This window comes from Podarcis raffonei, chromosome 3, assembly GCF_027172205.1.
Source record: "Podarcis raffonei isolate rPodRaf1 chromosome 3, rPodRaf1.pri, whole genome shotgun sequence".
NCBI lineage: Eukaryota > Metazoa > Chordata > Lepidosauria > Squamata > Lacertidae > Podarcis > Podarcis raffonei.
In genome coordinates, this window is record NC_070604.1 from 124,042,313 (window position 1) to 124,055,772 (window position 13,460).

The 13,460-nt window shown below is 53.4% G+C and overlaps 1 protein-coding gene across 3 annotated transcripts in view; it reads right to left on the reverse strand.

The window, feature by feature from the left end:
• Positions 1–13,460, reverse strand: part of LOC128411526 (cGMP-dependent protein kinase 1-like) — a 35,668-nt gene that overhangs the window by 20,981 nt on the left and 1,227 nt on the right. The window contains exons 1-5 of one of the 3 annotated variants that reach the window (XM_053383910.1): positions 11,869–11,989; positions 6,680–6,814; positions 3,726–3,885; positions 3,296–3,462; positions 877–990 (exon numbers count right to left, since the gene is read on the reverse strand). In XM_053383910.1, coding sequence (XP_053239885.1) covers positions 877–990; positions 3,296–3,462; positions 3,726–3,885; positions 6,680–6,755 — 517 coding nt within the window. In that variant the 5' untranslated portion in view covers positions 6,756–6,814; positions 11,869–11,989. Of the gene's footprint in view, positions 1–876; positions 991–3,295; positions 3,463–3,725; positions 3,886–6,679; positions 6,815–7,083; positions 7,253–11,868; positions 11,990–13,460 lie in introns of those variants that run through there. The other 2 variants (XM_053383909.1, XM_053383911.1) reach the window with 2 other exon arrangements.

A 13,460-nucleotide genomic window follows, 5' to 3' on the forward strand; every position in this document is an offset into this window, starting at 1 on the left:
AAAACTCGCTAGACGAAAGGGTTTTCCGTTTTTTGAGTCGTTCCGCAAGACGAATTTCCCTATGGGCTTGCTTTCCAAGACGAAACGTCTTGCGAGTTCTTGCGACTTTGTTTCCTTTTTCTTAAAGCCGCTAAGCCGTTAATAGCCGTTAATAGCCGCTAAGCCGCTAATAGCCGTGCTTCGCAAGACGAAAAAACCGCAAGACGAAGAGACTCGCGGAACGGATTAATTTCGTCTTGCGAGGCACCACTGTATTAAATTTGTATTCTGCCCTGTACCCGGGCAGGTCTCAGGGCGCTTCACAACATCCGGTACGCAGGATGAGACCCTCCCTGCCTGCAGACTGTCTGGCCAGAGTGGTGCATGCTCTGGTTATCTCCCGCTTGGACTACTGCAATGCACTCTACGTGGGGCTACCTTTGAACTTGACCTGGAAACTACAACTAATCCAGAATGCAGCAGCCAGACTGGGGACTGGGACCACATAACACCGGTCTTGAAAGACCTAGATTGGCTCCCAGGACGTTTCTGAGCACAATTCAAAGTGTTGGTGCTGACCTTTAAAGCCCTAAACGGCCTCAAAGGCCCAGTAGACCTGAAGGAGCATCTCCACCCCCATCGTCCAGCCAGGACACTGAGGTCCAGCACCAAGGGCCTTCTGGCAGTTCCCTCCCTGCGAGAAGCCAAGTTACAGGGAACCAGGCAGAGGGCCTTCTCGGTGGTGGCGCCCGCCCTGTGGAACGCCCTCCCACCAGATGTCAAAGAGAACAACAACTACCAGACTTTTAGACGGCATCTGAAGGCAGCCCTGTTTAGGGAAGCTTTTAATGTTTGATCCATTACTGTATTTTAATATTGTGTTGGAAGCCGCCTTACCTGTGACGGTGGCCGTGCGCCGGCAGTTGTACAGCACAGCCAGCTCCCCAAAGACGTCCCCCGGGAGCAGGCGGCGGAGTTGGCGTCCTTTCTGCGTCACGCTCAGCTCCCCTTCTGCAACGGGAGAACAAGGGCGGGTTCACACATGCACACACAACACGCCTGTTCTTGCCACTTTGGAAGCTCAGCACTTGTAGAAGCCGCTGCTGGGTGCCAGGTGGTTGGAAAATGTCTTGGGGGGGCTGGGCAAAGGGTGGGAAAGAACCACAGAATGGTAGAGTTGGAAGGGACCCTGAAGGTCATCTAGTCCAACCCCCTGCAATGCAGGAATCACGGCCTGGGTCCAGTATACCTGAAAGAGCGTCTCCACCCCCATCGTTCTGCCCGGACACTGAGATCCAGCGCCGAGGGCCTTCTGGCGGTTCCCTCGCTGCAAGACGCCAAGTTACAGTGAACTAGGCAGAGGGCCTTCTCGGTGGTGGCAACTGCCCTGTGGAAACCCTCCCAGCAGATGTCAAGGAAATAAGCAACTATCTGACTTTTAGAAGACATCTGAAGGCAGCCCTGTTTAGGGAAGCTTTTAATAGCTGATAAATTATTGTATTTTAATCATAGAATCATAAGAGTTGGAAGAGACCACAAGGGCCATCGAGTCCAACCCCCTGCCAAGCAGGAAACACCATCAGAGCACTCCTGACATATGGTTGTCAAGCCTCTGCTTAAAGACCTCCAAAGAAGGAGACTCCACCACACTCCTTGGCAGCAAATTCCACTGTTGAACAGCTCTTACTGTCAGGAAGTTCTTCCTAATGTTTAGGCGGAATCTTCTTTCTTGTAGTTTGGATCCATTGCTCCGTGTCCGCTTCTCTGGAGCAGCAGAAAACAACCTTTCTCCCTCCTCTATGTGACATCCTTTTATATATTTGAACATGGCTATCATATCACCCCTTAACCTCCTCTTCTCCAGGCTAAACATGCCCAGCTCCCTTAGCCGTTCCTCATAAGGCATCGTTTCCAGGCCTTTGACCATTTTGGTTGCCCTCCTCTGGACACGTTCCAGTTTGTCAGTGTCCTTCTTGAACTGTGGTGCCCAGAACTGGACACAGTACTCCAGGTGAGGTCTGACCAGAGCAGAATACAGTGGCACTATTACTTCCCTTGATCTAGATGCTATACTCCTATTGATGCAGCCCAGAATTGCATTAATGTTTAGTTTGAAGCCACCCAGGGTGGCTGGAGAAACCCAGCCAGATGGGTGGGGTACAAATATATTATTATTATTATTATTATTATTATTATTATTATTATTATTATTATTATAATAATAATAATAAATAATCTCTGACAGGTGGCCAGTCAACCTCTGCTTAAAACCCTGCAAGGAAGGAGAGGCCACCAACTCTCAAAGGAGCCCATTCCACTGCCAAATGGGTTTTACTGCCAGGAAGTTCTTCCTGATGTTTAGTTCAAATTTTTCTTGTAAGTTGAATCCATTGGTTCAAGTCCTCCCCTCTGGAGCGGGAGAAAACCAGTTTGCTCCATGTGGCAACCCTTGAGATATTTGAAGATAACTCTCATATCTCCCAAGAAAAGACCCCGGGAACTTTGGTTTCCCTTTGCTGAGCTACAATCAGAATCACAGAATTGCAGGGACCCCCAAGGGTCATCCAGACCTACCCCACTGCAATGCAGGAATCCCAGCTGAAGAACCCCTGACAGGTGGCCATCCAACCTCAGCACCCTAAACAAAGTACAGTTCCCAGGATTCTCTGGGGGAAGCCAGGTGCTTAAGGGAAAGCACTCTGCAGCAGCTCAGTGGCACTCTCTCCTCTTCTTTTCCATCCACGGAGAAGGGCCTCGGAAGAGGAGCACTGTAGCTGCTCTGGTTTCCCAGCAGAGCCAGGAAATTGCTGCTGGTGTTCTTGTTCTTGTTAATTAAATGCGTATACGGCCCTATTCCCATAGATCTCTGGGCGGTTCACAACATAAAATCACAATATAAAAACCACAAAACACAGAATAAAAATAAGAACAAAAACAGACACAAAAGAATCCCCCAAATACATTTTAAAAGGGCAACAAGACTTCCATCAGCAAAAGGAACTTTTTCACCTAAAGGTGTCTAATGAAGGCGATTCCCCTTTAGAAAATCAAATGGAGCCCCTCTCCCTTTGGGGTGCTTCCGAACTCTAAAATTCTGTGATTTTATTGGTTTTAGGCAGGCAGAAAAAACCTCTTTGGCCCTGGGTGCGAGGAGGTGCAGCCAAGAATTTAGTGTGTGGAAGGGCCATCCCAAGGCAGGTGCCCGGGGGGTGGGGGTGGCGCTGCCTGCGGATCATCAGTCCTCCTTTGGGTCTGGGGTCTTCCAAGCCAAGGAGGGCGCTGGGCTCCGGAGTGGGGCCCTCTGCCGCCTGCTCACCAGCCACGATGTACATGGTGTGCCCGTCGTCCCCCTCGGCCACCACGGTGCCCCCAGGCTGGTGCTGCTCGGGCACAAAGCTCTCCACCAGGGGCTGGCTCTTCCCGTCCCCCAGGCACCGCAGGAATTCGCTGCGCTTGACCGCGTCCAGGATCAGGCCGGTGTCCCTGGGGAGGGAAGAGGAGGGAGTTGGTGGCCATCCCATAATCGCAAACTCGCCTCTTGCCCTCCATGCTTCTGAATCCCAGTTTCTGGAAAACACGCTTGCGGGTTTCCCCCAATGGGCATCAGGTTGGCCCACGGTGAAAACAGGATTCTGGACTCCTTGGGCCTCATCCATGCACCAATTCTCATGTCCTTCTCATCTCCAGCTCGGCCGCCACCTGCCTGAGCAGAGCAGCCCCACCTGGCCAGGCCACCCAAGCCTTACCTGGGGGACTTGGGAATGCAGGGCAGCTGCCAGTCGCCATCAGAGTCCAGGGGCTCGGGGACGATGCCATGGCCTCGGCTGCCCCTGCGGGCGTCTTCCACCAGGGACTGGTCCAGAGCGCTCTCGCCCGCGGGGTCCCTGGCCTCCTCCAAGTCCTCAGCTGCGGCCAAAGAGGAAGCAAGAAATGATAAAATTTTTAACTTATCTTAAGGTAAAGGTAAAGGGACCCCTGGTCATTAGGTCCAGTCATGGCCGACTCTGGGGTTGCGGCGCTCATCTCGCTTTACTGGCTGAGGGAGCCGGCGTACAGCTTCCGGGTCAAGTGGCCAGCATGACTAAGCTGCTTCTGGCGAACCAGAGCAGCGCACGGAAACGCCGTTTACCTTCCCGCCGGAGTGGTACCTATTTATCTACTTGCACTTTGAGGTTCTTTCGAACTGCTAGGTTGGCAGGAGCAGGGACCGAGCAACGGGAGCTCACCCCGTTGCGGGGATTCGAACCGCCGACCTTCTGATTGGCAAGTCCTAGGCTCTGTGGTTTAACCCACAGCGCCACCCGCGTCCCCACTTATCTTAAAGACCATTGTAAACAAGTGAAAATTGTTAGTAGGGTTGGAATATCACTTGTAGTTTGATTCTGGACACAATGGAAGAGATAAAGGGTTTGGATTATCATAAAAGATGTGGCAGGAACTGATTAATAATTAGGACCCACACAGGGGAGGATGGAAGTCCAGGAGATTCCTTGGAATCTTGTTTTTATGATTTATGTTTGATATATCTATGTAAAATTGTGCATTGAAAAATCAAATAAATAAATTAAAAAATAAGAATAAAAGTCTGTGCAAAGCAAAAGAAAGAAGGAGGAAGCAGAAATAAGCCTTACTGTGCTCCCCCCACCAAGAAAAACACCCCATTCCAGATCTCTCCTTTGTTCCCCCAGAGGGGCTCCAGGGTCCTTTTATTTATAACTGGATATGGCTCTTTCCCATAATGGTCACACACACACTGCATTGCCTGAAAGCACACTGGGAACCGTAGCAGGGGAAAGGGACCTCCAGGGGTCTTCTAGTCGAACCCCCCACAGTGCAGGAATTGCAGCTAAAGGATCCCTGGCCGTCTGAGCTCTGCTTTCAAACCTCCAGCGGAGGAGAGCCCATCTCCTTCTGATCCCCACCCCACGCTCCGAGAGCCCCATTTCAGAGCCAGCAACGGACAGCCACAAAAACCACACTTGGGCCGGTAACAATCTCTCAGCCAAAGCCTCTACCTCGCAGGGATGTTGTGTAGGGATAAAACAGGGGTGGGAGCAGAGGAACCCTTTGCATCCTTCTTGAAAGAAGCTGCTGGAAGGGCCACCCTGGCTTGAGGGGGACACACCACCTGCCTTGCAAGGCCCCAGGTCCAGCCCCACCCCCAGGACATCGCCTGCAGGGTTGGGAGGGGCCTGAGTGCGAAAGCCTGGACAGCCGAGGCTTCCCATCACTGTGGACAACATGGAGCCGAACAGACTGAGGATCTGACTCAGTGCAAGGTGGCTTCCCGTGCTTCTAAAATCATAGAATTGCAGAGCTGGAAGAGACCCCCAAAGGTCATCCATTCCAACCCCCTGCAATGCAGGAATCTCAGCTAAAGCATCCATGATAGGTGGCCATCCAATCTCTGCTTAGAAACCTCCGAGGAAGGAGAGACCACAACCTCCTGAGGGAGACTGATCCACTATTGAACAGCTCTTACTGTCAGAAAGTTCTTCCTGATGTTGAGTCGGAATCTCCTTTCTTGCAACCTGAAGCCATGGGTTCGAGTCCTGCCCTCCAGAGCAGGAGAAAACAGGCTTGTTCCCTTTTCTCTGTGACAGCCCTTGAGATATCTGAAGATGGCTCTCCTCTCTCCTCTCAGCCTCCTCTTTCCCAGGCTTAACATACTCAGCTCCTTCAACCACTCCTCATCAGGCTTGGATTCTGTGCCTCTCCTAGGTGTGCCATTGAGGGGAGTTCTGCTTCTGAAGATGGGGGGGGGGCATTTGGGCAGCCTCAGTAGGGGCTCCTATGCCTTAAAGACCTATGGGACAGGAAGAGCTGGGGCCAGGCACCTGTTGAACTTACTGCTCCAAAGAACATCAGAAGAGTCCAAAGGGGGCAGCCCCTATGAGAGAGGACAAAAAAAGGTCTCTGCCCCAAAGCGGAGGCAGCCTAGAAATCCAGACAAAGGAGCCAAAGGCATTCAAGACAGTTGCTGCTTTGACTACAAGGCAAGGTCTGGGGTGGGCAGATTACGTGGGGCACCCCCTAGGCGACAGGCTGGGTGATGGACAGATCTGACCCACAGGAAGAGCTTTAAGAGCCACTGGGCAGCAGAAGGGGCTCCCTTGGAAGGTGGTGGCTTCTCCTTCCTTGGTCGGTAGCCCATCTGCATCGCAGGGGGTTGGGCTAGATGACCTTTGGAGATCCCTTCCAATTATCAGTTCCACGGTTCTGCAATCCATTGCAGATCTTTAAACAGACACCTGTCAGTCAGGGATTCTTGAGCTGCGATTCTTGAATTGCAAGGGGTTGGGCGAGATGGCGCTTGAGGGTCCCGTTAGAGCCTGAGACATGCCCATCTCCCCCCCCCCCCCAGGGAACCCTCCTGCACAAGCCCCATTGAGATGAACGCGAGCCCATGACGGCGTGCTTGTGCAGGAGAACTTCCCGGCAGATCATGTCCCATTGCGATGAACGGGAAGGCGCAAAGGTGCCGCCCGAGGTTTTTGCCTGCGGAGCTGGAGGTCTCGGAATCCCAGAATGATCTTCCGCGACTCTGTGCAGAGGGCGGGATTCCTCCACAACCTGTTGCTCTTTCAGTGGAACTCCAGAGAGAGAGGCAGAAAGGGGGCACCCCCACCTCTTTCTGGGGCCCCCTCTCCTCTGACCCACACAAACCCCGCCACCACCCTCTGCCCCAGGGTCTCCTTACCAGCCGGGGGCAGTGCCACGCTCTCCAGGAATTCCTTCTCCTCTTGCAAGCGCAGATCCCTCAGGCGGAGATCCATCTCCTTTTTTCAGGGGGGGGGGCAGATTTCAAGAGGCGTCAACTCCGTTTTCTTCGAGGCTGTCAAGAAACAGAAGAGTGCTGGGGAGGGTGAAGAAAGACGCCCCCCATAGTTCCCCACTGCCATTGATGCCAGCTGGGGGGGCCAGTGGCACCATTTATGCCAGGGACCCTCATTTCCCCCAGAATCTCTGGGACACCCAGCCAGGTATGGGGTATGGGAGTCTCCAGCAGCAGCGCCCCACAGGCTCTCTCGGTCCTGCCAGCATCCAGAGCGCCCCACACAGTCCTGAGCCCCACACTCCTTGCCACCCTTCCCAAGGCGGCACCTGTAGCCCAGCTCTCAAGCGCTGCCAAGCGCCCGGGTGCCTCCGCTCTGCCGCCGCTCCAGCTGCCGAGTGAGGGGCTGGTGGGCGAATGAGTCACCCCAGTTTCTGGGGGAGGGGGGAGGGGGCAGGGGGGCGTGCCAACATCCTCGCTTGGGCATGGCTGCCGCGCCGCTAGGTCCCTGCCCTGGCTCCTCCGCCAAACATGATGCCAACCTGTTGCCAGGGCAACCAGCCCAATTCCAGCGCCTTTCACTCAAGCGCAGGATTCTCCCCAGAGAATGCGGGGGGGGGGGGAGGGGAGGGGGAGGGCAAAGCAAAGTGGGGGGAGCTGGGGGAGGGGCTGGGCGAGGGGGGCATCTGTCCTGGACCGGGGGTTGGGGCAGGGGGGGCAAACTCCATCGCTGATGGAATAGGAGTGGGGAGGGAAGGGAGCGTCGAGCAGAGCCAAACACTGTGCCCATTCAGTCATATCGCAGAATCAGAGCACTGTGGAGTGGAAAGGGACCCTAGGGGGTCATCTAGTCCAACCCCCTAACTTATCCTAAACCACCCAGCTCCGCAGAGAGAAAGGCAAGGCAGGGGGGACCCAGGAGACACAGCAAATCCTCTCTTCTCCCCAGCAGGTGGGGTGAGGCAACCCTGAGGCAAGTGGCAGATGCCAGGCTGACGTGCCAGGGCCACAGAGGCAGCCACGATTCGTGGTCTCAGCCTGGCCAGCTCCTCCAGGGTTTATTCTGAGACAGAAAATGGTGCAGGAGACTTCCACAAGTCAGCCCAAAGGAAGGGCCAGCGGTCACTCAGGCGCAGAGCACCTGCTTGGCATCCAGAAGGTTGCCAGGTGTGCAGGACCAGGAACTGCCCCCACCTGGAACCCTGCCTGGGAGAGCTGTTGCTGCTCCGGTCAGTGCGGACAAGACTGAGCTACGCGGACCAAGAGGCTTGACTTGGTTGAAGGCAGCTGGTAGCGAAGGAGAAGAGGGTGCCTCTGAGCATGTCAGAAGCACGAGAGCCATGGGGCAACCAGGTGGCAGCTTCCAAAGATCTGGAAGGGGCTTTACGGGGGGGGGGAGGCTAAGTCCCAGCACCTCCTGCCAGAAACAGATCTGGCCCTGGCTGGGCAGGCAGATGAAACTCCCCTTGGGGCCAGCTGGATGCCCTCAAAGGAGCCCTCAAAGCTCTGCTCAGCTCTGGGCAAGGGGTCCTTCCAGAGGGCCAGGCCAGGAGTGGGCACCAGCCACGGGGTGAGGGGGCACCTCCATGCCCTCCAACCTTTCTCCAGTGAAAACAGGGACATCCCATAATATTCAACATCAGGAAGCATCTTCTACCTTTGATCATATACACACAGACACCTGTCGCCTCTCTGCCTCCTCGCAGGATTGTTGTAAAGGAAAAATGTGCGAGCGAAGGGAACGTGTACAAGACCTTCCACAGATAAATGGAATGAAATAAAAACGTAGTGGTGAGCTGCCTTGAGGCTGCCAGGGGAAAAGGTGGACTATATTAATAATACTAATACTAATGGAAACTGTGAGAATGAGCGTTTCCTTCATCTGGAGCACGGAAGTTATTTTCAGGAGAAACAGGACTCCACTTTCCCACCTACACACCCAGCCACCACTTTGAATTGTTCTCTGTGGAGGAGGAGGAGGAAAAAAGGAAAACCAAGATATTCCGGGATCAAATCAGAAACTGGGACAGCTTCTGTAATTCCGGGGCTGTCCCTGGAAAATTGGGACATTTGGAGGGTCTGCACCCCCCCACAAGAACATGAGGAGACCCTGCTGGATCAGGCCAGGGTCCCATCTAGTCCCACAACCTGGTGTCACAGTGGCTGATGGGATGCCTATTAAAAAGGTCAAGGACCCCTGGACGGTGAAGTCCAGTCAAAGGCGATTATGGGATGCAGCACTCATTTCGCTTTCAGGCTGAAGGAGCCGGCGTTTGTCCACAGACATCTTTCTGGGTCATGTGGCCAACAGGACTAAACCACTTCTGGTGCAACGGGACACCGTGACGGAAACCAGATCATACAGAAACGCCATTTACCTTCCCACCACAGTGGTACCTATTTATCTACTTGAACTGGTATGCTTTCAAACTGCTAGATCTCTCAGCGGCCTTTGACACCATCAACCATAACATCCTTCTGGGCCGTCTAGAGGGGCTGGGAGCTGGGGGAACTGTTACACAGTGGTTTCGCTCCTTCCTCCTGGGCCGTGTTCAGAAAGTGGTGGTGGGGGTTGAGTGTTCAGACCCCTGGGCTCTCACTTGTGGGGTGCCTCAGGGTTCTGTCCTCTCCCCCATGCTTTTCAACATTTACATGCAGCCGCTGGGAGAGATCATCAGGAGGTTTGGGCTGGGTGTTCATCAGTATGCAGATGATACCCAGCTCTACCTCTCTTTTAAATCAGAACCAGTGAGGGCGGTGAAGGTCCTGTGTGAGTGCCTGGAGGCGGTTGGAGGATGGATGGCGGCTAATGGATTGAGGTTGAATCCTGACAAGACAGAAGTACTGTTTTTGGGGAACAGGGTGGGCAGGTGTGGGGGACTCCCTGGTCCTGAATGGGGTAACTGTGCCCCTGAAGGACCAGGTGCGCAGCCTGGGAGTCATTTTGGACTTACAGCTGTCCATGGAGGCACAGGTTAATTCTGTGTCCAGGGCAGATGTCTACCAGCTCCATCTGGTACGTAGGATGAGACCCTATCTGCCTGCAGACTGTCTGGCCAGAGTGGTGCATGCTCTAGTTATCCCTCTTGGACTACTGCAATGCGTTCTACGTGGGACTACCTTTGAAGGTGACCCAGAAACTACAACTAATCCAGAATGTGGCAGCTAAACTGGGGACTGGGAGTGAACGCCGAGACCACATAACACCGGTCCTGAAAGACCTGCATAGGCTCCCAGTACGTTTCCGAGCACAATTCAAAGTGTTGGTGCTGACCTTGAAAGCCTTAAATGGCCTCGGTCCAGTATCCCTGAAGGAGCGTCTCCACCTCCATCATTCTGCCCGGACGCTGAGGTCCAGCGCCGAGGGCCTTCTTGCAGTTCCCTCATTGTGAGAAGCAAAGCTACAGGGAACCAGGCAGAGGGCTTTCTCGGTAGTGGCACCCGCCCTGTGGAACGCCCTCCCACTAGATGCCAAGGAAATGAGCACCAGAGTCCTCTCCTCCCTTGTGGTTTCCAGCAACTGGCATTCAGAAACACTGCTGTCTCTTTTAAAGCCATCTAGCTTGTTGGTTATCACTGTCTCCTGAGGCGGCGAGTTCCATAGGTTAACACTGTACTGCATAGAGAAGCAATTTCTTTCACCTTTCCTCCATCTTCAGCTTCATTGGATGTCTGTAAGTTTCAGCGTTAGGCGAGAGGAGGGAGAACAACTTTCCTCTGTCCACGCCTTGTGTAATTTTAAAGACTTCTAACATGTCTGACTGAGAGCTTGACCAAATTCAGGATGGCTGGGGCTTGGTTTTGAGGATGCCCAGCTGGGCAGGGGGCTGGAAGCTGCCCAGTGTGCGTTGTGCCCTGAGAGAGCAGCGCTGGGTCTCCTCCTCTGGGCGTGAGCTTGCTAAGCAGGCTCCGAGTTCTAGTTCTCCGTCAGGAGGACTAAAATGCCCCTCTGGCCCCTATAGGCGTTCTAGGAAATGGTATATGATGAGTTAAAGAAAATGTTTAGAAGGACTTTTGTTAAAAAACCAGAAGCCTTTTTATTGGGTGAAGAGATACCAAGGGAAGCTAAAAGACAGTTTATGTATGCAGCAACCGCAGCAAGAATTCTTTTAGCCCAAAAATTGAAACAACAAGACGTACCAAGGAAAGAAGAGGGGCAGAGGAAGATGATGGACTTTGCGGAACTGGCAAAGCTGACGAGAAAAATCCGAAACCGGCAGGATCAAGTATTCCAAAAGGACTGGAGTAAATTTATACGATATTTGAAAGATTGTTGTAAGCAATTAACATCGCTAGCAGGGTTGTCTGAAGACTTGTAATGAGAAATTTTCTACCTTTCTACATCTGTTTAAATTTTGAGTCATTCTGTAATGAGTGCAATTAGAATTGGAAAACGTACAAAATGCAATGATATAAATTTAATTTTGAAAGCCACGAGGAGGGAGGGAAGGAAGTTGATAGAGCCAGGGTGGTAAAGTGGATAATGATGATGTGAATGTATATAATTAAATGGAAAATAAATAAAAATTATTTAGAGAGAAATGCCCCTCTGTCCCCTCCCCAGGCTCCCAGCTGCTTGCCTTCTGTTGCCTGGACCAGGGCAGAGACCTTTTAAAGGCAGGCTCTTGGCTGAGACTCCCAGCCCCTGAGAAAACCAAGCTGTGGGGGCACCCCCCCATACACATAAGGGCTCTCCTGCACATCTAAGGAGAATGTCTCAGAGACACACAGGGGAGACCCCAGGACCCCTGGACCAATTGGGGAGGGGACACCTGCCCCCCACCCAAGAGACCACCAGCCACTTCTGGGAATTTCAGCTCCAAAGCCTGAGCCACATGCGCCTCTGAGGAGCCCTGCAGCAGGGGCTGGATCAGGCCCAAAGGGGCCCCTCTAGTCCAGCCTCCCAGCCCGCCAGGTGCCCCTTTGGAAGCCCAGAAGCGGGGTGCAAAGGCAACAGGCCTCCCCTCCCCGCCTAGTCACCCCCAGTCTCCTGCCTCGGACCCTGGAGGGCGAGAGTCTGCCCTGGGGTGGAAGTGGGGTGCCCTCTCTCCCCCCTGCGCCCACCCCTCCCTCTTCCTCCAGCCCCCCAGCCCCATTCCCTGCCCTGAGCAAACCTGGGGGGGTGCCATGTCAGCGCTGGAATCTTCCAAGTGTCCCTGAGCTCCTGGCCAGACACACCCTGCCTGCAAGTTAGGCATTAACTCAGGAGGTGGACGGCCTCTCCTCCCTCTCAGAGATGCCTCTGCAGGAAGAGCTGCCTTCTCTGCTCCCCACTGGCGGCAAGGAAAGGGGGCAGGTGCCAGGAGCATGGCGGGACCCCCCCCCACAAATGGCAGAACCAGGAAGGGCTGCCATGGCCAAGCCCAGAGGGGGTGGCTCAGGCTGGGGAGGGGGGAAGGGGTCCCAGCTCCCTTCTGACTGCAGCAAGTTGGGGGTCCTGCCCCACAGCTCCACTGCCATCGTCCAGCCTGCCCTGCGCTCCAGAGGAGAACCTGGTGTGTCCAGTCCAACAGTCTCCTCTCACCGTGGACAACCAAACGCCCATTGCAGGAAATTCGAACACAAGACCAACTCTCCCGTCCTGCCATTTCCAGCAAGCGAAATTCCAGAAGCATCGCTGCCTCCGACCGCAAAGGGCTTTACTACACACTGCATGAAAAAGTCCTTCCCTTTACCTGTCTTGAATCTTCCAATGTGCTTTACCGGCTTGTGAAAGGGTCTTTTCTGTGGTGGCTCCTCAAATGTGCAACTCCCTTCTGACTGAGGTGTGTCTGGCCCAAATCTCTCTGCTACTTAAGTCACCTCTTTTTCCGCAGGTGCCGGCAGGAAGGGAGGCCTGATTGCTGCTGCAACGGCTGCTGTTTGCAATTGCTCTTCAGTGAATTGCCCTTCCTGGCTGTTAAGGATTTCATGGATTCTACGTATTTTTTATTTGCTTGCCTGTTGTAACTCTGAGGCTTGGGCAGCGGGGGATATAAAATAACTAAACAAACAAATACAAAGGGCAGGCAGCCCAAAACACACAGGTAATATAATCAAGTGTCCAATATAAACAAATAGCATCCTAAAAAGGTGCTGGCTACTCTTTCAGTTACGAGCATTTTTGGTAATACAATATATTTTCATTTGCCCCACAGCCTTGCAGGACGTCTCCAGAAGAAGAAAAGGCTCAGGAGTGAACCCTAGAGTGAACAAGTCCAGAGTGGAGTCCCTAAGGCATAGCTGTCAACGTTTCCCTTTTTTTAAGGGAAATCCCCTTATTCCGAATGGGACTCCTCGCAAGAAAAGGGAAAAGTTGACAGCTATGCCCTAAGGCGGTTGGGTGGCGCCTTGTGCACCTCCTTCCGGCAATTCATGCAGCCAAACTGGTGCCAAATATCTGGCTCTGCTTTCCTTTGGACCACATCAGCGAGGCCGAGAGGGGGGTCTTGTCGCCTGAGCAGCCCAGGACCTCCCGACACACAGCCCAGGTCCCTTGGGTGCTGCCATTTCTCCCTTCTCTCTCAGGACAGACAGCTGCCAGCAAACATATTCTCATCACCATGATATATTATGCATGCCGTTCTTCTGCATTCTGTTATTAAACGAGTTCATCTGTCTCCATGTGTGTTTTCTAACGTTCTGAGATTCAAAAGCCCAAATTGCTTCCGTTACTCATTTCAGTGGGGAGAAAGAACAGGGAAAGGATGGGTGCCACTGCCGCTTT